The following is a 22,277-nucleotide window of genomic DNA, read 5'->3' as shown; positions in this document are numbered from 1 at the left end:
CCCCCCAGTCTAGAACATTGGCACACAACAAAATTTGGAGCATAACTTGGATCATAGCAATAGTCAGTAGACATTACTTCAAAGTTCGACCCGAAAGGATAATTTAGTGATAGTTGGTAATTCATAGGTAGTATTTAAATTGACATATATGTTAAATTGTTAACAAGGGACTTGATTTGTATGAAGAACACACTAAAAATTATACCGAAGTTGCACTTAAGGCTGCGTTTGGTAAAGGTGTAAATGATAACGGGGTAAATTTTACACCCTGGTTCGATTTTGCATGTATTTGGTAGAGGCGTTAATATACCTCATCAATCAGTGTAAAGGTTCATTATTGTTAGAAAATTCATCAAAAATCAATGAAAATTTTACATCACTAAAATCGATGTAAAACTTTACCGGTCTATCCGACGGTTAAAGGGTAAAGTGTAAAACTCGCCCCTTCATCCGGGGCAAGGTTCTTTCGAGACAGGTTATCTGTTCACCATCTTCCTCCGACGAGAACAGAGAGGCGGTGACAGCAGTGATTGACCGTTGGAGGAAGATGATGGCAGGGCGTAGCCCCTTCTGCCGTGGTTGACCGTCAGCGACAGCAGTAGTTGCCGGGACAAGGTTGACCATCGACGAGAACAGAGAGGCGGCGACAGCAGTGGTTATCTGTTCATTATCTTCCTCCGACAAGAACAGAGAGACGGCAACAGCAGTGGTTGACCGCCGGAGGAAGATGATGGCGGGGCGTAGCCCCTTCTGCCGTGGTTGACCGTCGGCAATAGCAGAGGTTGCCGGGACAAGAACCGATTGGTCATGCCATGTACCCATCTCCTCTGAGGTTTTGCTCCTTTTCACCCGAATATCTCAGTCTCTCTCCTCTACTAGCTGAGCGGCGGTCTTTTTCTTTCCTCTTCATCTTTTCCTTCACCTTAAGCCACTTCTTCGTTCTGTCTGCAACGGTTTCATTCTTGCAGAAAGTGTAACTTCTGGAGGTATCTCTGCCTGCTTATAAAGCTATCATGGACGCTTCGTCTTCCAGAACAAGAGTTTTGCTCATTCATGCTAATAAGTTTCAAAAACTCTGCATCCGCTTGTGGCCATTGATAGAGCTTCATGAAACTCATTTTAATGGGGGCTTGGGCATCGTCTAAACAGCCTGCAGAACAGCTTGAGTTCATCTCTATCTCCGTCTCTCTGTGTCTCCCCTTCTCTCTCCCCAGGTACACCGTTAGAAGGAAGCCACGACTTAGGCTCCAGCTCCTAGCAGAGCAAGAAGAGCTACTCAAGCTTTGAATGGGATTCTTGCTTGAATATAAAGACAAATTGCACTCCATAAAAGTGAATCAGGGAAACCATAAGTATCTGATATTCCGCTCACCGCCACTTACGTACGAGAGCCTCTCCTGTTGTAACCCCCGGTCACCAGCTTCTGGGTCTGATACGGCGTTCACTGCGGCTCACAGTGCTCTTTCTTGGTCAACCGGCAAAAACAGTAATCTCTCGGTTAGAAAGCAATGGACTTTTTCCTCAATGATTTACCAAAAGAGAAGTGTTGAATGGGACAAACATTGGTTCCCATTTTACACTCATGAACCCATTGGTGTAATAACAAACGTAGCCTAAACATTTACCCTTTCTTTTTTGACAATGTGGACGCTCGTGCGTAGAAACGCTGAAGAAAAACCCAAACCCATTGCAGATTTCCGACGGGAAAAATAGGAATAAAAGAACAGGAAGGAAACGATTAAAAAGAAAAGCTGCAGCAAAATCTTACGATATAACCATAAGAAAATAACAGGATAAATTCTCTCTTCTGGATTTAGTAAATGAACATAGTTTAATTTCCAGTACTCTTCATTATATTACAAGTACGGAAGCCTCAAACATTTGTAATTTGCTCAAGATATGATGACATGAATTCTTTCTTTTGCTCAGAGCCCCAAAATACATATATATATATATATATATATATATATATATATATATATATATATATATTCAGTTTTACCAGGCTAACATTTGCAAAATTGGAAATAAATAAACAGGGGGGCTTCGCCAAGCAATTACTACAAACATTACATTTGTTAAAGGAACAAATGACGAGTATTAGCCGTGCCCACAATCCATATAAACATTTTCAAGCTGTCGGAGCATATTCTTGAATTACCGCTGCCAGCTTATTCCTCTCCTCCTCTGTTTTCGTCCTTATCAAGTACGTGCGTGCCACCACACTATCACTTTTGCCACCATCGCTGCCACCGGCATCACCCTATCACAGCGAAGATCAAAAGTGAAAGAAGCAAACAAGATGTATAAATTATAAAACTCTTCAAGGAATTTTAGAGGATCAGACAAAACTTTCACATACCTCCAATGCATCAAACACTAATTTATGTAAAAGACGAGAGGAAAAATGACCCTTGTGAAAAGCTATCAATGTTGAAGTTTGCTTCTTTTTTTTATCAGCAATGTCAAAGCTTGCTGTCTTTATCAGTAGTGTCAAAGTTTGTTTTTAAGACAATAATTTTGAGAATGGCTATACAAACCTATTAGCCTCCACTGGCCCAGACAAAAGCTATTAAATCTAATATTGCAAGAGCTCAAAGTACTTATCAAAAAAAAATATTGCAAGAGCTCAAAGATGTATTACCGAAGTATGGAATATTGCAACAATAGAATTCTTCTGTAAATTTGTTTTGATGCCTGGATATAACAAAGCGTTGAGCAACACTTTTCCAACCTGTGATCATGTAACAGAAATATAAACATTAAAAGAATTTGGAAGGCCACCCACTAAACCCCTCACCCTATCCACCCACACCAACTTTGGCTCGTCTCACTATTTCTCACTTGGAAAGATCTATAGTGCCAGAAAGACATGATACCAGAAAGCCTATCCAATCAACCACTTTATGATACCAGTTGATTGGTTATAAGTTATTCTGGTATCATAGTTGAACCATCCTCACTTGTTCTAAAAACCAAAAAGAACTAAACACAACCTTCTGTTTTTGACCTTTCCACCTTAAATCTCTTCAACACCCCAGCAAGCATCAGTGGTCCAGAAAAGGAACATACATCATTACGAACAACAATCGTTGGTTTTGAGTCTGTAGTAGCTTTTTCAGCACCCTCTTTGCATTTTATGGAAAGTTGACCCATGCCTCTATCCTTCCAAGCATCTTTATCTGCAGGATCGGTTGACTACATAAAATGGAAAATATGCATGAATTAACCACTGGTAATTATTTCAGTATAGATACAATGCAACAAGTTATAAAAGCCACTAACGAACACTACTATAATATGATCTTAATGTCATCTGAGTATCCAACAGAAAGAATATTCTGCAACAAAATATATGAACAAAACAAGTAAAAATGTCATCATTGCAATGAAACTACAAATTCAAGAAATTAAACAGTACACAACTAAATGCATCGAGGGACTGAGCAGACTTGCTGATGAATCACAAACTAATCAATATTGAAGCTCAGCAGAATTTGAACCACCATCTTACCTTCAAAACCATATCTTTAAGAGACAAAAATTCACCTTAAAGATAGCTGGCAGACTCTGCCATATCCCCCCTCCCTCTTATAGCTATTTCTTCCTTCATTGCGTGCCTATTCGGCCATAAAGCTTGGCTGTTCATTCTCGTCAATCCCATTGCTACTTTTGAACCCCCTTCCCCAATAATATTTTGAACACACATTCTTCTCCCCACGGAAAAATTTATAATGCTGGGAAGAATGATACCAGAAAGACTTTGACCAATCAAAACTCCCTGTGAGTTATGATTAAAAGCCACCTGATCGGTTACCACTTTCATGATGTCAGTTGACTGGTTGCAAGTCTTTCCAGTATCACGTCTTTCTGGCATCATATTACAATGACACTTCCTCTTAGTCCCTGTAAGCTCCTCCAATGCCTGATGGTCTATGGGGTACAACTTGGGCCAGATTGGGCTAGGAATTGGTTAAATTTTCAATGGGCATGGACCCAATGTAGTTGAAATTCTTCAAATTGGGAAACTCAACTTGCAGCCCTAGTCCAGGGCCTCCCAAGCTATAGCCATCAAACTTCAATTTAAACTAAGATGTTCTCAGTGGCCTCCATTGCTCTTGAGCACTAGGTCGTGCCATCAATGAACTTGCTATCCAATTCCATCCTCATTTAAAATTATCCGTGGAAAAAGTAGTAAACATATCCATGGTCTTAACCCAATGCACCACTTTAACCATTATACTTTCCAAAACCATCTCTTTCATACTTGAGCTCCCTTTGGAGACCCTGTTATTCCTTTCAACACCAATAGTAATAGCTGCCCCGTCAAGTCTTTCCTCTCCTTTTTTGTATATTTTCTTTTTATTGCAATGTTTTTCATTTACTATCAAAGAAAGAAAGAACAAAAAGAGATAAACCTGTCATTCTTTTAGTGGGAACTGTATAATTAATCTTGTCTCAACAAAAGAACAAAAACATAAAGTAGGTGTGATCATTGGCCGGGCCTAGGCTAGGCTTAGCACCTATTATAAGGAGTGTATCCTGAGAACGGGCCCAGCCCATCCCATACCCTGGGCCTGGGCCAGGTTTTTGGACCTACAACCTCAAAAACATTTTAAATATTTTATCTAATGTTTCATACTGTATAGGGTTATACTAGCCTCACATTTCATGGGAGCTGAGGTCATCAAGTGGGACCACCAGGGTAATAAAGTGGCCCGCATGCCAATACAAGGGGGGTTGTGTGGTCACAATTTATTTTCACAGCATATAGTCTATAGTGTTTTTCACATACTAGCATTTGCCTATTATATAACCATATATAAAATTTACATTATGCTTAATATAATATAAAATGTTATATATAATATGCACTTATGTATATATACACATATAATAATATACAATTTATAAGACAATTCTGGGTTGGGCTGGGCCGGGATCACCCAACCATAAAGGGCCATTACCCAATGATGTGATCCCCTCTATGTAGAGTCTTGGGAGAGGTAGACAGGAAATGAACCAAACTATTTTTTTTTTTTTTGAAGAGGCAAAGTATACTATTTCATTAATGTATAGAAGAGAGATCCATGTACAATAAAGGGATTGTACAATGGGAATGCACAAACAGAACAGAGAGTTGTGCATTTGTATGCATTCTGTTTACAAAAACAGAATCTCTATAAAAAAAGAGCTATAAGGCATTCCTTGAAAGGACCTAAGGATTCTAAGCCATGAACAAGAGGTATCCATGAGCCTTGAAATGGACCAAACTATTAGCCTTTCTTTCATAAAGCAGCCACTCTCAGACTAGAATCAGCATTCCAAAGATTTATACCATCACACCAAGCAATGTCCATAAAAGAACAATAATTATTTACAAAGCTATTCACCTTAATTATATCTATTCACAAGAAACATCCATTTTAAAGAGGAAGAGAACAAAATAAATTTTAAATTAGAAATAAATATATTGCAAAAAAGGAACAAGAAAGCATTTATCAAAAAAAAAAGGAATAAAGGAAGTTATTAATTTTTTTTGTACTTTTTCGTTGTTGTTTTGGTATAGTAATTTCCATTTAAGTTCTAAAGTTTAATTAAAATAACTGTTAAGGTATAACATGATTTAGGAAAAAGAAAAGCTTTGGTTCTTCACAAAATTCATGCACAAACAATTGGGCTGACATCCGGGCTCCATTTCAAAATCTGGTCACCTGGATGCAAATGCATATCCATTACCTGATTGTTTAGATGACCTCACAAGTAATGACAAGTTCATATAGGAAAGCCATTCCAAGTGGTTATGTCTGGGCATGCCTTTAAGTAATGCTTTCATCATAAAATTTGATATGCAAACCTATATTTCTGTCACATAAACCTATTTTATGCCAAGCCTACTTCAATTTCCATAATATTGTGCCTGGGTTGATGGAAATTAGGACCAGAAATGGAATTGGGTTGGAATTGGATGGAACCCAATTCCACAAGTTTCATAATTAATATTTATGTAGCAGCATTCTTAAGCCAGCCAATTCCATATATGTTTGTGGATTAGGGGAAGTCATTTAAATTCCAAAAAAATCAGGTGGAAATGGAATTTATTTCCATTCCACCTAGCTATTGAAATAAGTCTAAACTGATTAGTATAGTAAAAATGATGGTTCAATTTATAATGTTCATATGGAATTTATTTCCATTCCACCTAGCTATTGAAATACAGTCTAAAATGATTAAGTATAGTAAAAATGATGGTTCAATTTATAATGTTCATTGTTTTACCACAGAAACATAAAAACATCTCTAGTCAACATATTCAAGTTGGGATATGCGTGATTTCTGTTCCAATCCAATAAATTCGGTCCACAAGCTAGGAATGCAAACAGATAGGACCAATTGTTTATCTTTCTTTTATTGGTAATAGATTGGATTGAATTGTAACTAGATCCAAATTTACACTGTTACTGATTGGATTCAAAACAAATCCCACCCATCAGATTCATTTTGATTCACATTTGGTTATTAACAATAAATTAAACTTAAAACAATCAAAATATTCTTTTTATTATTAATAAAATGAACTAAAATGGCTTTGATATTGCACATCATGAACAAAATAATGTGAAAATAATTTGTATAAGACTTAAATAGATGACTCTTTCGTAAACATACAACAATTAAACCAACTTTGCTAATAGATACATACTAATTTTGTGTAGATACAAGCATATATACATACATACTTGAATATTAACTGATTGAATCATATAGGATCAGATTGGAGTGGATCCACTATCAAATTAAAATGGATCAAATCTGGATGGAATTGACCGGATCAGATTGGATTCAAACTCAAATTTGGACAAGCAGATAGATTAGCAACTCTATACCAAGCAAAATCAAAAAGCAAAAAATACTCGCAACCTTTGTTTAGACATCTGGGTAAAGTTAAGAAAGTAAGTGTGACCGTTCTGCATGGCCATAAATTTAAGGAAAATTCTTATATAAATGTGACACAACTAAAATGTAAATTCATAGAGGTTACGAAAGGCAAGTACCTTTACATATAACTTGCATTTGACTTCATGCACTACACTGATACCCTTCTCTTCAGTCTTCTTCACAGATGGACTACTAGGCTGCTCCACATCATCTGGCAAACCACAAATATTTTCATTACCTAACAAAACTGTAAATTCACCTTATTAAGCCATCCTAGTTTTTAGAAATCTGTGCAGATCCACCAAAACAACTTAAATGATGAGTTTCTAGCCAGATACATAGGGGCAAAACACCTGAAACCTTTTTTATGGTATATGTCTAAAACTTCATTGATAATAAAGAAAATGCCTATATACAAAGAACTTTGGCCCTGTTTTTATACGATACCAAGAAATCCCCAGTCCCCAGAGCAGTTGTTCTCCTTGTTTTGCTAATAAAGCATCCATGCTTTTTGTTGATATTTGGACCCAAAGAAAGGTATCAACCAGATCCCTTGCTATATGTTTGATTTTTTTTTATAATTGTGTAGAGAGAGAGAGATTATAATTCACTTCAAAACAAAGTTGTGTTCCATCATTTCCATTCTAAAAATTCAATAATAGTTGACTCAATTTATAAACTCAATATAGGGGATCAGATCTCCTTTTACAGACTCAATTTCAAATTTTAAAATTTAAACTAGGAAACTGGCTAGAAACAACTTTTAATTCATCACCTTATATAAAAGAGAGAGCTCTACTCTCCCCATTCATCAATTCCCAAACTTCTTTCCACATAAAATACTTAAAGCTTATCTTCTTTTGTGTTTCCTGCTCTCTCCTCACTATCTTCACCCATTAAAACTATATACATCTAATCCAACTCTCTATCTCATCCCTGGCAGATTGCCTGGACAATGCACATGCCACATGGCTAATTGCTTTAAAACTAAGACTAACATATACCATAGGGTCACTCAAATATAAACTCTAGCACCAAAAACTACTCCAAACATACAACTAACCCTACTAAACTCTAAAAGCAACCCTAAAAAATACAAATACTCAAATCCCATCACAGATTGATACGATGTCAACAAAATGGCCATAACTCCCCCCATTCATATCATGAAATCCTAGTCTTGTTGGGCAGATAGCTAAAAAGCCTACCTATGACACCAAAACCTAGTTAAACATGCAAATTTTGCCTCTAAAACTTGGAAGGGATAAATTTATAACTTCAACCTTTTAAAAATTTTTAAAACTCTACAATACACCCGCAGAATAATTTGACCCTTTAAGGTGATTAACCCTATTTGAAACACCAGCAAACTGAAATGAACTTAAACAGCTAAAATTCCCAAAAAAAAAATATGAATTTGCCATTACTGCAAGAATCTGTAGAAACTCAGTTTCTTCTTTTCATGGTTTCTTTCTCTTTCATGTTTGCATCACATATACACCCTTTACATGCCTCAAAAGAATGAAATTGAGACCAACAAACGGTATGAATTATTGACTTACTTGTCTATGCAAAAATGAAGCATACCATGTTATATAATAAGAATTTATTATTTCACAGGATTGAATAAGAATAATAGATTGATTACAAAATATAAACAAATAGAGCAAACAACAGAATTATGCTTCAAAAGAAAAGCAGTTTTCAAGAAATTCAATTGAAGGAACAAAAACATCAGTTTGCATGTCTCACCACCATCCACATCATCTGCTGCCTCTTGGTTTAAGGGTCCAGAACTTTGACTTCCTGAAACATACATGCAAAAATGAACTTTCAGTATCAACAGGCCAAAATCAACTCATATCAATTTTCCCTTGAACTCAAGTACTAGACATGTATATGCATGTCCTGCAATTCTTCAAACCAATTGCATCATTGGTCCATTTTCTGTTTTTCAATTTTCTATTTAAATATTATTTCTTCTACTTGCTTGGATTTGGTTAATTAACCATGATAGAAAAATAGGCAATTTGAGACTGCTGAACCAGATACTTCTGACTTTTACAGACAACTTACAGCTGAGATCAAGAATTAATACCTACCAAACAACAACGGAGCTTGATTATTCAATAATGGACCAGAGCTCCATGGACTTGTAAAGCTTGAAGTTGTACCTACTGCACCAAACCCACTTTTCTCGTGAAACAATTTTATTTCATTGTTCTTAGCTTCAGGTATCAACTTTTTCCCAGCAGTTTGTGAACTTGATACAGACACATTTTCTGCTTTTCCAGTAATTGCCTTGAGCCAATCAACAACATCACGGAATTTCTCCTATGATGGGAGGGTAAAAGAAGAACTTATATATAAAAATAACACAAATGGAAATTACAAAAAGGTAATATACCCAGAAAATTGATGCTGCAACTTCAAGAAGGAAAAGTATTACAATAAAAGCTTCACAGAGAATGAACAATTAACAAAGCTTCCATTTAGTAATCCATGGCGCATATGTTGTATTTCTCCCTTTCCTTTCTGATAAAGTTTCCCATTCCCAAGAGAAAAAACATACCACATTGAAAAAATCTTTTTTATTGGTAACTTCTCAGATTTTATTAAAATAACTAAAGAATTATGTAGCACAGAGAAAGACAATGTGCCATGCAACCCTGCCCCCTGTTACACTTAGACTAGTCCTTGCTGTCTAACCCCAAATCCAAAGATTTCAACACTTTTTTTTTTGCTAGGACTACACAACAGGGGCTCCCCATGCCCCCCCCCCAAATCCCTGGTGAAGGTGGAATTTGATCCCAAGTCCCAGCTACAAACAGCTAGAGACCTTACCAAGACAGTTGGCACCCTCAAGATTTCAACATTTTGACATACAATTAAAATCCTAATTGAGAGCAACCCAACCCAGCTGGTGAATACACCTTGTTTTGTTCATGCATGAGCCAAACTATTGTTGATTTTGAACCCATGTGAAAAGTTTCCTTTAATTCCTTAGCCAAAGACTATTATTTCATAGCCAACCAAATAACCAATAATATTCTAGGATCCCCTACCACCACTATGTATTTGTAGTTCAGTTGTTTCCCTAGCCTTAATCCTCTGAGAATTGCTACTCCGCATTTATTAAGTTCCCTTGACCAATAAGACCTAAGAATATGGCACACTTTCACCAATAATTCTTCCAAAATACTCCACCAATACTCAAGACACTGATAAAAATAAATTTTCTAAATTACTTCTCCTTCATTTATAAAATTAATAATTTATAATTAGTTTCAATTCTGAATAAAGGCAACACCTAGAATGACAAGGTTTACTAGATAATAAAATAATAAGACCCCTTTGCGAAAGTGCATTCTAATGCATAGGGCTGTTCATAAGAATGCCCAACCCGACCAAACCGACCAACCCGAGTCGGCCGGGTTTTCATCCGTACGGTCGGTTTTGGGTTGGGCACATACATAAACCGAAATCTTGGGTCGGTTTCGGTTTTCTTGCGTGAAAACTGAAACCAACCCGACCCGAACCGAACTAGTATTCTACTAGTTTGGTAGTTCCTACTTCCTAGTTTGAGTAGTTTCCTAATTCCTACTAGTCTTCTACTTTTAGACTTCTACTAGAACTAGAACTCTAGAAGGCCCATTAGGCAATTACAATTAGAATTCAATTAGGTATCCTTTTTTACTTTTTTAGCTAGATTAGAATTTAGAAGGTTTCTAAATTTTTATTTTATTGATTTACCTACCTAGATTTATCTAGTTTTTTACTCTAGAATGCCCATTATTGACACTTGTTTTTACAGAAGAATTTATTGATTTTATTCTTTACCTGAATTAAATTTAGATTTATCTTGGACTCTTGAATATCAAATTATCAACTAATTCAGATTTATTTGGCTTTGTACAGGAGCAAAACCGAAACCGACCCAACCTGACTCAAACCGACCAGGTCGGTTTGGCCTGTCAGTGGGTCGGTTTCGGTTCCCACCTTAGCTAACCCAACCAGGTCAGGTCGGTTGGGAAAATCCCAAGAAACCGACCCAACCCAACCCGTGAACACCCCTACTAATGCATTAGTTTTATTTTAATACTGCAAGCAAATGAATGTCTATAACTAGTGCTGCTCCACAATTAGTTGAAGCTTTTGGAAGTTATTTTGCTGCTTTGGTTTTCTTGGAGAACCCTCAATGACCACTTAGGTCTTCTAATTGAGGCTTACCCCAACTTTTAGAGCTTTTGGCACCACTAATAAAAATGGTTGAAAAAAAATTATGCTCACAAAATAGAAACATATCTTTACTTACACGGAACAACAATCATATCTTCCATTTGATGAAAGAATAGCAATTGCTTATAATTATCTTAACAATCTTCAAAATGTACCATATTTCTAGTTTATCCAATGCATTGTATTTCCATCCTCAAGATGCCAGATCCAAGTAGCTAAGAACTTATAGCTGTTGCCGATTGCCAGTCAAAGGTATTAGGTTTGAGATCAGAATAGGGAAAGGAATTAAATGTTGAGAAGATTAATATGCTGCTAATAATATATTTTTTGATAAATAACATCAATTCCATTAAAATAATGAATCAAGAAGATCCCCTTAGAGGCACGAGGAGCAGCCTCTCCAAACAGCAAATACACAAACTACAACAGAGAAAACATGAATGTTGAAATTAAAACAATAGTTACAATTGTGCACAGAACAATGTTTCCCTATTTATCCCTTGTTTTGCCAAGACATCAGCAAAAGAATTAGCTAATCTCCCAACCCATTGTAATGTTATAGACATATTTCTTGTCAGCCATTTGAATTTCTTTAACTCATTTTTGTAGCCCCAAGAGACATCCTTCAGATTATTTAACCAGTCCACCACTGTCTTAGAAGTCTCCTTCAATCAGAAGCTACTCCACGCCCACTTCTTTTGCAAGAAGTATTCCTTGTATTGCAGCTAGCAGTTCTGCCCGAATAGAATTCCCAACCCCTAAAGGGCCAGAGTAGATTAAGACAACCTCTCCAGCCTCATTCCTCAGTACGCCTCCCATCCCAGAGGGACCCGGGTTACCCTGGCTACTCCCATCAAAATTCAGCTTCAAAGAACCAAGAGGAGGGGGGACCCAGCTAGTCACTGCCCTTTCCCTTGTAGGAGGAACAGCTTGTTACCAACTTCCAATCCTTCCAACAATCAGCAAAAGTAAAATGGTTAAATAATTCTAGAGTCTTTAACCAATGTAAAGACCTGGACAAAATACAGTCCTTTAAGGTTTGACTGCTTCTTCCTTTTTCTTGGAAGGTTCTGGCATTCCTTTCTTCCCATACTATCCATAACAATGCTGCTCGTGAGCATCTCCACATTTTCCTTCCTCTTTTATGGGGCCAAGAGAAGAAAGAAGGGTTAAAGATTGTGCTTACTTCTGTTGGCATATCCCAACTAGACCTAAACAAAGATAGAAGCCAAGCCCAGAGCTCTGCAGTGACACTACAAGATAAAAACTTATAGCTGCTAATAATATTTTTCCTCCTCAAAAAGACAATTATTGATCGAAAAATGCTTGTCCCATCAAAGGCCTAATGCTGAATTTATACTTTTAAAGAACTGAGAAGCCAAAAAACAGATAGGCAATTATCATCTTCCTGGAAAGATTTGTTGGAAATAAAGATTCAGAAACATGTTATTGTTTTCAACTTGCTAGAAAGGTTGTACCGTTGGATAAGGGATTGGGTTCTTTCATAACATTACTTCTTGAAGTAGGATACATTAGATTAGGCCTGTAAAGTAATAAACGAATATATATATATATATATATATATATATATATATAAGAACCTAAGCTTCTCTACGAATCAGCATCTAGAGAAATTATTGGAATTATTAGGAATCAAACACCGAATGACTTCTTGCAGTTATAGGCATCATCAAAAAAGCTAAAATTACTTCAACAAAAGAAGCAAAATCTCAAACTTTTTTTTATCAGTAGTAGTAAAAAGATTTTATTGATTAAAATAAAAAGATAATGTACATCAGACTGGTACAACAGTCAGCTTCAGCAAACCATCCCAAAGCTTTCCAATTCAATTACAATCGCTTCCTTGTCTAACCACTCCTCAATACAATGAGTTTCTTGTTACCCCATGTTTTTCCAACCCAACTGCTAGCCCATTAGCTGACCTAAAGCTCAAACTTTTTTTTTGTCAGATAGAGAAGGCCTTACACATATTTATAGGCAAAAAGGCAAGAAGGTAAGATAGCCCTTTTCCCTTGTTTTCCCACCTCAGAACCAACTACGAAATACTATTAACAATCTAACAATAAAAGGATAAATCCTAGCCTGCTAAGGAGTATGAGTTGGACTTATCCAAGTAGACTTAGGACTATGAAGAAGATAAATCCTACTTTATAACTAACTCCGACCTGCGTAAACTTAACTTCTTAACAGAACCCCTAAACTAACTATAAAAACAAACTCATATTATAATCACGAAAACCAACTCCTAAGGCAAATAGGAAAACTACAAATGACCCAAAAATCAGAAATAGCTACTAAATCAGCAATGTTCCTACTATCAATAAATACATAAAAATTCAGAAAATCAAGATTTGACTCATTGGATCCTAAATCACTCCTCTCAAGCAGGTTTTAGTTGCAGAAGGTCTCTAAGATTAACCATTGGGTCCATCACAGATCAAAGGAAATTCAAGAACACAGGTCATAGGGTGACTTAAAACTTAACATGTGGATTTAAATTGTGATGTTATATAAAATTCTTAGCTTCAAATTATAGTTGTCATCGAAATGATGCCCAAGTGCCTAGGCAACATCATGTAAATGTCCTTGCTAGTTTAGAACTTTTCAGAAGACACGTGGAGTAAACAGTTCAAAACTTTCTTCATAAAATATAACATCAGACTTTTTTTACATGTTACTTGATTCAACGTAATAATAGATTCTAACAGAAGTGAAGGCACTTAATTTAAAAATATTGATAGCTACAATACACAAGTAATAAACAAAACGACTTGTGAGGCATGAATGAGAATCTACCATAATTTCTGAAGCATAAGTTAAGTAATCTTGCACACCATCTTCCCAAAGCTCATCTGGATGATTTTGCATCTGCAATTGCACCCAACTGCTGACATATAACAGAAGAGATCAATCTTAAAGAGAAAAGAAAAAAAAGGAGAAAACATTGACGCAATAAAGTTTGTAAATATAGGACCAAAAAGCAAAAACTCTGTACCAAAGGAGAACCTCATTCATGCCTGATACGTAAGGAAGAGTAAGAGTTTGATGATCCATTTAGCATACATCAATTGAAAAAAAAAATCAATCAAATAATATTATTATTTCTAACCATACACACACAGAGCAAAGCATGGCATGTAAACAGTCATAAGCATACTTTACTTAGATGTTTGTTTTGTTTGGATGTAGGTGGAATCAACCAATAGAGGTAAAATCATTATTCTCACCAACTACCTTCACTTGCCTAACGAAAAGAGGGAGGAGTATGTGGAGATGTTTCAGAGCAGACACCTTATGGACAATTTGGGAAGAAAGAAACACTTGAATTTTCCAAAATAAAGAGAGGTCCTTTGCAGAAGTGAAGAAATGTATCTTAACCAGGACTATCCATTGGTTGAAATCCTTGGCTTCTTTAAGCTCTTTTCCATTTGATGACATATGGAGGAATTGGGCCACAGTTGCACACTTTGGTTAGAAAAACCAGACTCACAACAGTTTGGGTAACTACCCAGAAGGTTTTTTTAAACTGAATTTTGACGAAAGCAGCTAGGGTAACCCAGGACCATCTTGCACTGGAGGAGTATTGAGGAATGAAAATGGCAACATCATATCCTTATTCTCAGGCCCGATAGAGATAGAGGACTCTACAAGAGCTGAGATATTGACTGCAGTACAGGGAATTCAGATTGCTAATCAACTAGAAGTGGAGAGCCTATTGACTGAAGGGGATTCTAAGGTGATTGTGGGCTGGCTGTCAAATCCAGACTCGGTTGTTTGGAGCTATAGGGATCTCATCAAAAAAGTTAAACGTTTAACAAGGCACATAACATGTAGATATCAGTGGGTGGGTAGGGATTTGGCTGATCAAATTGCTAAACAGGGGTTTATTAGGGACCATTTATTCTGGACAGCATTGTAATTTTATTTCTGATCTCTTGTAACGGTTAGGAGAGGCTACATCTCGTGCCTCTCCAAGGGATTCCTGTAAAATCTTATTCCTCTTGTTTAATGAAATCATTTTCAATTATCAAAAAATAAAACAGTCATAAACATTCTTCTCCTGTTATATACTTAAAAGCGAGAACGGAGTAGCTGAATTTCTGAATTTGATAGCTGTTTTACTGGATGTGGGGACAATCATTTTGCTCCATGCCAGACATAAATGCAAGTGAGAGATTGAGTGTTTATGGACCACATGCACTTTATGGTTGACATGTTCCGCGTGGAGCAAAAGGATTGGTCCCACGGCCAGTAAAACAGCTATCAAGTTCAGCTAACCCATTCTCATTTTAAATAACAAGCAGAGGTAAGAATTTTTATGACTGTTTACGTGCCATACTGTGCTCTATGTGTGTATGTTTGGAAATAATATTGTTATATTATTGATTTGTTTTTTCAATTGCATGCTATCAAACTCTTACTCTTCCTTACATATCAGAGTGCATGTGGCCCACAACCACTCAATCTTTTCCATATTGTCATAAAGAAAAAAGTAAAGTTAGAATAAGTGAAGAATAAGAATTTGACAAGTAAAATTTTTCTCTATCAATTTAGGAATTATTAAGGTATTGACAAGGAAAAATTAATGTTATCCAGGAGAGATATTACGTAGATCTAGATCTTTGAGTTTTGAAAACTTTCACTTTATCAGAGTTTGAATGAATTCATGGAGAAGAGATATTGAGTAATGGATGCCCTCAAAAAGAATAAAAAAAGATATATTAATGAAAAAGAGTGTCCTGAATTTAAGTTACACATCCTGTCTGATGAAAGAGACTGCTGTGTGTGTGTGTGTGTGTGTGTGAGAGAGAGAGAGAGAGAGAGAGGACCTAGCAAATTGGGTATTGAGAGCTCTGACGTGTTGACGGGATGATTCAGCCCGCTGTACATCAAAAGGGGGTTCTTTCATCAAATGCTGGTTAGATGATTCTGCCTTGTTATTATCGAAAGTGGATGCGACCATTATTCTTTTACTCCTAAACTGCAACATAATGAAAAGGAAGGGTCTTCAAATATGGATTCAGAAATAACATGGAATTACAATCAGAAAAAATAAATAAATATTTAATATTAAATGAAAATCTCCAAAATTAAACACCAGCATTCGCTCAGACCAACAGACCAAGGAATGCCATTGAGAATCACACATAAGAAGAAAAAGCACCCACAACATAAGTAATCAAGTAGCTAGCGATTTTAAATTCCATAAGCTTCATAGCTTAAAATATACAATTAAATTTCTGATGACTTGATTAGAACTACAAACACGAGGTCTGGGAAGACAAGGAAGTAAGTGGGAAAAGGAAAGATTCATGTTAAAATTTCAATGTTTCCGTTTGTTGGAAATAGTGGAAATTTTTTCAGTAAAAAAACCTCAACTATATTTCCACATCTTTTACAGAGAAAATGAAGTTCTCCAAATATTCTGCATCGAACCAAAAGCAGCCTAAGTAGCATCTGAAGAGCACAAGCATTCCAAATCCACATTACCAGTTTCGATGGGAAGCATTGAACTCTAGGATTTCAGCAGTACTGAAAATCTCAAGCCTTATACTTCCACTTACAGCTGAAGTTGAAAATACAAGAATCAAATAAAACAGGAGCAAACTGAGAAAGAAAAAATAAATTAGGGTTTGCATGGAGCGGGAATTGAAGAAAGAACTTACAGCAGAATCCTTGGTGTCGAGGTTGGAATCTGATTGACCTAGGCGCTTCATCCCGTTCATCGTTCGGTTGAAACGATTTTATTGACACCCTAAGCACAACCAACTGATAAGTAAAAGAACGGAGACAACCAAAACAGAGAGAGCGAGAGCAAAGGGTTCTCGTTCTTCAAATTTTGTTTTTTGTTCATCCACGCTTAAAAAGAAGAAAAACAGCTATAGCCCAACTGGAATAATATTCAGATTGGTTCCTCTTATTCCAAACCGACGGTTGACAGAAGCTACCTGTATTCAGACGTGTCCTACATTTCACAATCCAGCCATCCCAGAAGGGATTGGATTAGGGGTGATCATGGGCCGGGCCGGGCATTGCACCTGTAATAAGGGTTATAGTTTAGGCCCGGCCCCGACCCGGTCTAGGGTTTCAAGCCTGAAATATAAGCTCTAATCTAGGTTTATACGGATCTGGACTGGGTATGATTTTGGGCTAATGTCTTTCATATATAAAATATTATATATAATACTTTATATTAAATGACATAATATTATATATAATATAAATTATATATATTATGTTATAATATTTATATAAAATATATAATTTAATATAAAATAACACGTATACATTATACATAAAATGTGTAAATTTAAATATATGCAGGTCGGGCTTAAAATATTAAGCCCAAACCTGACTCTAAAATTTAAAGGCCTAATATGTTATTTTACTCCATTGAAAAAGCATCGGGCCTTTTTGTAGCTAAAAGACATCGGGTCAGGTTTAAGGTTTAAGTGGGTAGGTATGGGTTGGGGTGATGGGTAGTCAGTAGGTGCCCATTATCGTCACTTGGGTGGTGTGTTGTGTGGTGGACGGGTGTGGCTACGGACGAAGGCCATGTTTGGGAGTGTCTTTTTCGCCCTATAAATGTTCTTTTAGAGGAAGTACATTTTTTATTGTTTGTTTTTATCATTATTTTTTTTTATCAAAATAACCTATTACAAACGTGAAAGATCAAGGCTGCCTTCGTTTTTTCTACTTTTCCAAGCAGGCTTTTATTCATGCAAAAAGCTTGTTGAGTTTCTTCACCAAATGGTTATTTATTGCTTTCATCTTTTACAACCCTAAAATTACAAAAAGTATTAGCAAAACGTAGGAAATGAGACCCAATCAGCCCCCCACACGTCGCACAGTATATCCCTGAGTGTATTGGAAACATCTCTAGATGATAATATCAGAAATGATGATATCATCATTAGAAGATGTTTCCAATATATGGCGGAGATATACTGTGGAATGTTGGGGTGGGGGCTGATTTGAACTTGTAAGAAATCGAATTAAACTGTATTTATACCATTCTCACAATTTTTTACAGCCATACATTACAAATATCTCCTAATTATAAACCTTTTTTAATGGAAATATATTCCCACTACAAGGAACAATACAAACGAAGTGAGCACGGTCTAGAAAGGATCAAATCCTGTTTAAAAACAAATTATTATCCTTTGATTAAGATCGGATTTGATATGGTCTCTGTTCACACCATTAAAATATCACAAGCCGCATTAATGTACACACAAATATTGTGTATTGTGTATATAAACTATTGTGTTCACTCATAATTGATTAGATACACAACTGTACGAGCAATAGATTCAAGTGGCAATGATATGGGTTCTGGAATACGTGATGTAAATGTATACCTTTGTGGATATGACGCATGGGTGATTTTTAAAAATGCACTTTTAGTTAAAGAAAAAAAAGAAATAGCATTGATTCATCAAAGTTTTATATATTTATAGTTTCTTTTTCTTTTTGAGTTTATATATTTCTAGTTCTTTATATATAAAATAGTAAAAAAAATAATTTTAGAGTCCATTTGGTTTGCAGGAATAAGGGTTTGGAATCGGAATCGGAATGGTCATTCCCTACCCCTCCCTTGAGAATGAAATCTTATTCCTACTGATTTTAATTCCTTTTCCCATAGATGTCTAAACCAGACAAACTATGGGAATGGACCATTCTGATTCCGATTCTGGAGGATTTTGATTCTGATTCCAATTCCAATTCCTATTCCTATTCCGACTATGAACCAATTGGACCCTTATTTTCCTTCTTAGTTATTGAGCTTCAAATTCATTCATTTTTATATAACTAATAAGTGTGCTTAATATGAGATTAATTACCAATTTAAAAAAAAAATCAAAATTGAATTGATGAAGATAACCAAAGACTCGTATTAAGTGATTTTTAATGTTGAACCAAAAGAATCCATGGAACAAATCTACATTAAATTAACAAAAAATAAAGAAAACCTAATAAGCCATAGAAAGCATAAAATGGTTTCTTTAAACTTATATATGAAGGGATAGGAAATCCATCACATGGACACCCAAGAATGCGGAATAAAGGGGGCGAATTTCAAAAATTTTTCTCTCCCTTTAATTGGAAATCGAATTCCCTATTTAGAAAATCATATTTTTCAATGATCATTCTTGAACCATAAACTGAACCAGATCTAAACCAAAATGAGGAGAGAGAGATACTATCTGATACAGAGAAACAATATCTCTCACTGTAGGTGTTCACGCCCAAGGTAGAAACCAAAATCTGCTCCCACTGAAGATGGCGCAGTGTAAGGTGGAGCAAAATCAACAGTGTCCTTCCTAAGAATCACCTGAACGGCTTGCGAATACAACTCCTACCAATCTTTTCTTCAAAAGATTGGAATCAAGATCCAATCTTGATTTCTCCCAAACAATGGAGATCGAAGTGCTATAGGCGGCGGCTGCAGGAAGGAGGCGGCTAGAGAGAATTTGCAGGGTGCAGAATTCTCTCCTCTGTGATCTCAGCTCTGAAGACAAGACTTGAGTCTATTGGGTGTTGTGTGTTGTTGGATGTCTAAAGGCTACCGCCCCCTCTTCCTTTTATAGACTTAAAGGGATCAGCTCCTAATCCCATTAGGAGTTGCTAACCCAAATCATATCTGGATTAGAAGTTCCTTTAAGATAAGGGATAATCCTTATCTTATCTGCAGATTAGATCAGCCAGCTCCTAATCTAATTAGGAACTTTCCAAATCTAAATCTCATTTAGATCTTGGACTCTCTGAGTGGATAGGGTGTGGGCCCAATCCTATCAGCTGATCTTATCTCAGAATTCGCCCCTTAAAGACTAATCAAATTAGCCCAGTTCGAAATGGGCTTAAGGCCCATTTAGGGTTATGTATTCATTAAGCCTTCCAAACTGCTGCCCAATTGGGCTTCCTTGTATGGCGTGGGACCAAAACATTGATCTACACACCAGCCACATGGGTTCAGCCCAGCCTTTGTTACAAGGCCTGGCCGAATACACTGTTATGGACACTACACCCCCTGAAACCCATCAGATGGGCTCTATGGGCCCAACACTTACCCTAAGTGGTCGCTGGGCCAAGCCACCTTGTAACACCCCGGGACTATGGGCAGATGCAAAATTAGCCCATCATGTATTATCCTCAATGGCCTTACACTTAACCTCTCAGCCCATAATGATCATACACTGCTCGACAAGAGAGGACCTCTCCCTCGGCTGCAAGGAACAGTGTTGCACTCTCTCAAGTATGGATCCCGGGAATTAAAACCTATTTGCAAACAATTTCGAAACCATAATATATATACTTTTATATCTCATATAAAATATATTTTGCAAAACAAATCTCAACGATTGAAATCGGCTGCCGGCAGTCTTGGTTTCCATCAGTGAGAGTGCATCCCCGATCATTACCTTTGTCCGACAAAGGGGCTGATCCTATCACTATGATCACCCACTCAAATGAATTCTCAGACTATCCCAACATACCCAGGTTTTGACCCCCGCTAAGGATCTCACTGATTAGTACATCAAAGACAGCCCAATCCGACACCCAGTGCAGTATCATAATCGAGTCTAGGGGTCGGGTGTAACTTTCCAGTTTTGCCCATCAATCCCCAAGGTCCAGGGCAATACTGAAAATCCGGTCCAGTTCAAAGATTCAATTAATCCTATACTGCATGCGCCTAGGGTCTCACCCTGGTAACTGAGACAAGCCACCCCAACCGACTTGGTGGCACCACAGTGTCAGCCTTGTCAGGATAGGTCTCCCCAGACCGACCCACTGGCTGTGAACATTCTAAACTAACACGAGTCTCATTAAGTGTCCAGTTTAAGGGTATCACACAGAAACATACCAAGGGAACATGAATCAAATATGCACTTTTATTCATTTACAATAAACTCATAAAGTACATCATTTTGATTGAAGCTAAGGGCATACAAAACTGTCTAACAATATATAAGAAGAAAATTAGTTTGCCCTATGTATTGATGAGTAAACTTGGATTTTGATATTAGTTTGGGTCAAAGGTAGGGTTCATATTTAGGTTGCCCTTTAACCCATCAGGGTTTTAATATTGCCTTGATATATTTTTAATGATTTCATTTAAATCATTTGAAAATAAATATGCACAAGTGCGAGAAATAAGAGTAAGAGGAGGCACGTGTTAACTCTATGGTAATCGGACTCCTCACCTCCTCTCTTTCCTTTTTCTATTATATAGTTATGTTGATTTTTTTTTAAAGTAGCAATGATATGGGTTGAGTTAGACCTAGTGTGGGTAGATTATGCCAAGGGTGGGCAATTAGTTGAAGGTGGATCCAACCCATATCCACATTCACCTGATTGCCGCACCCATATATTTATAAGGGAAAATTCCTAAACAGTACTCTAAAACTTGGGGGTTGTGTCAAGTTAGTCATCAAACTTCAAAACGTGCCATTGCAATGCCCTGAACTTTCAAATTGTGTCTAATAGGTCCCTATCGTTAGTTGACTATCAATCAATATTGTCACTTAACATCAAGTGCGCATTAAATAATTTAAAATGGCAAAATTACCCTTTATGATATTTTTGACCATTTTACCCATTTTGTCCGAGTGCTAAAAGAAGGAAAAGGGGAAGAAGGGTTATGAAACTAGACATGTGATCATCTGGTTGTAATTAATCATTGAATGGGAGAGCTTGAACAGGGGAGTGGGAGCTTCAATAGATATTGGTGTTCACTTTCATAACCCATTTTCTCCTTTCCTTCTTCTAACACTCAAACGAAATAGGTAAAATGGTCAAAAAAATATCATAAAGGGTAATTTTGTTATTTTGAAATTATTTAATATGCATTTGATGTCACATGAAGATATTGACTAATGATAGCAACCTATTAGACAAAATTTAAAAGTTCATAATACTGCAATGACACATTTTAAAGTCGAGAGACTAATTAACACAACCCTAAAGTTTAGGGTAATGTTCAAGATAAATTGGGTCAGCTTGATTCATTTGCAAGGAATGGAAAAAATTAAGCTATAACAATTAGGATGGAGTAATTGACTAGACTCTAGACC

The 22,277-nt window shown here is 36.5% G+C and overlaps 1 protein-coding gene across 4 annotated transcripts; it reads right to left on the bottom strand.

Moving 5' to 3' along the window:
• Positions 1 to 1,772: 1,772 nt before the first annotated feature.
• Positions 1,773 to 17,166, bottom strand: LOC148880070 (Pleckstrin homology (PH) domain superfamily protein). 4 transcript variants are annotated; one of them, XM_088961889.1, is made up of 10 exons: positions 16,866 to 17,166; positions 16,690 to 16,765; positions 16,029 to 16,180; positions 13,996 to 14,083; positions 9,042 to 9,273; positions 8,692 to 8,745; positions 7,056 to 7,150; positions 3,073 to 3,198; positions 2,645 to 2,734; positions 1,773 to 2,263 (listed from the first exon to the last, which is right to left on the bottom strand). In XM_088961889.1, the coding sequence occupies exons 3-10, from the start codon at positions 16,160 to 16,162 to the stop codon at positions 2,132 to 2,134; spliced, it is 951 nt and encodes a 316-aa protein (XP_088818015.1). In that variant the 5' UTR covers positions 16,163 to 16,180; positions 16,690 to 16,765; positions 16,866 to 17,166; the 3' UTR covers positions 1,773 to 2,131. The 4 variants fall into 4 exon arrangements, with proteins under 4 accessions (XP_088818015.1, XP_088818016.1, XP_088818013.1 ...); XM_088961890.1 differs by having other exon boundaries at positions 2,997 to 3,198; positions 16,866 to 17,033; XM_088961887.1 differs by lacking the exon at positions 16,690 to 16,765.
• Positions 17,167 to 22,277: the final 5,111 nt, after the last annotated feature.

Source organism: Nelumbo lutea, chromosome 1 (assembly GCF_056320005.1).
Source record: "Nelumbo lutea isolate HS-2025 chromosome 1, American lotus-T2T, whole genome shotgun sequence".
Taxonomy (NCBI): domain Eukaryota; kingdom Viridiplantae; phylum Streptophyta; class Magnoliopsida; order Proteales; family Nelumbonaceae; genus Nelumbo; species Nelumbo lutea.
This window is presented reverse-complemented; position numbering and strand designations above follow the sequence as displayed.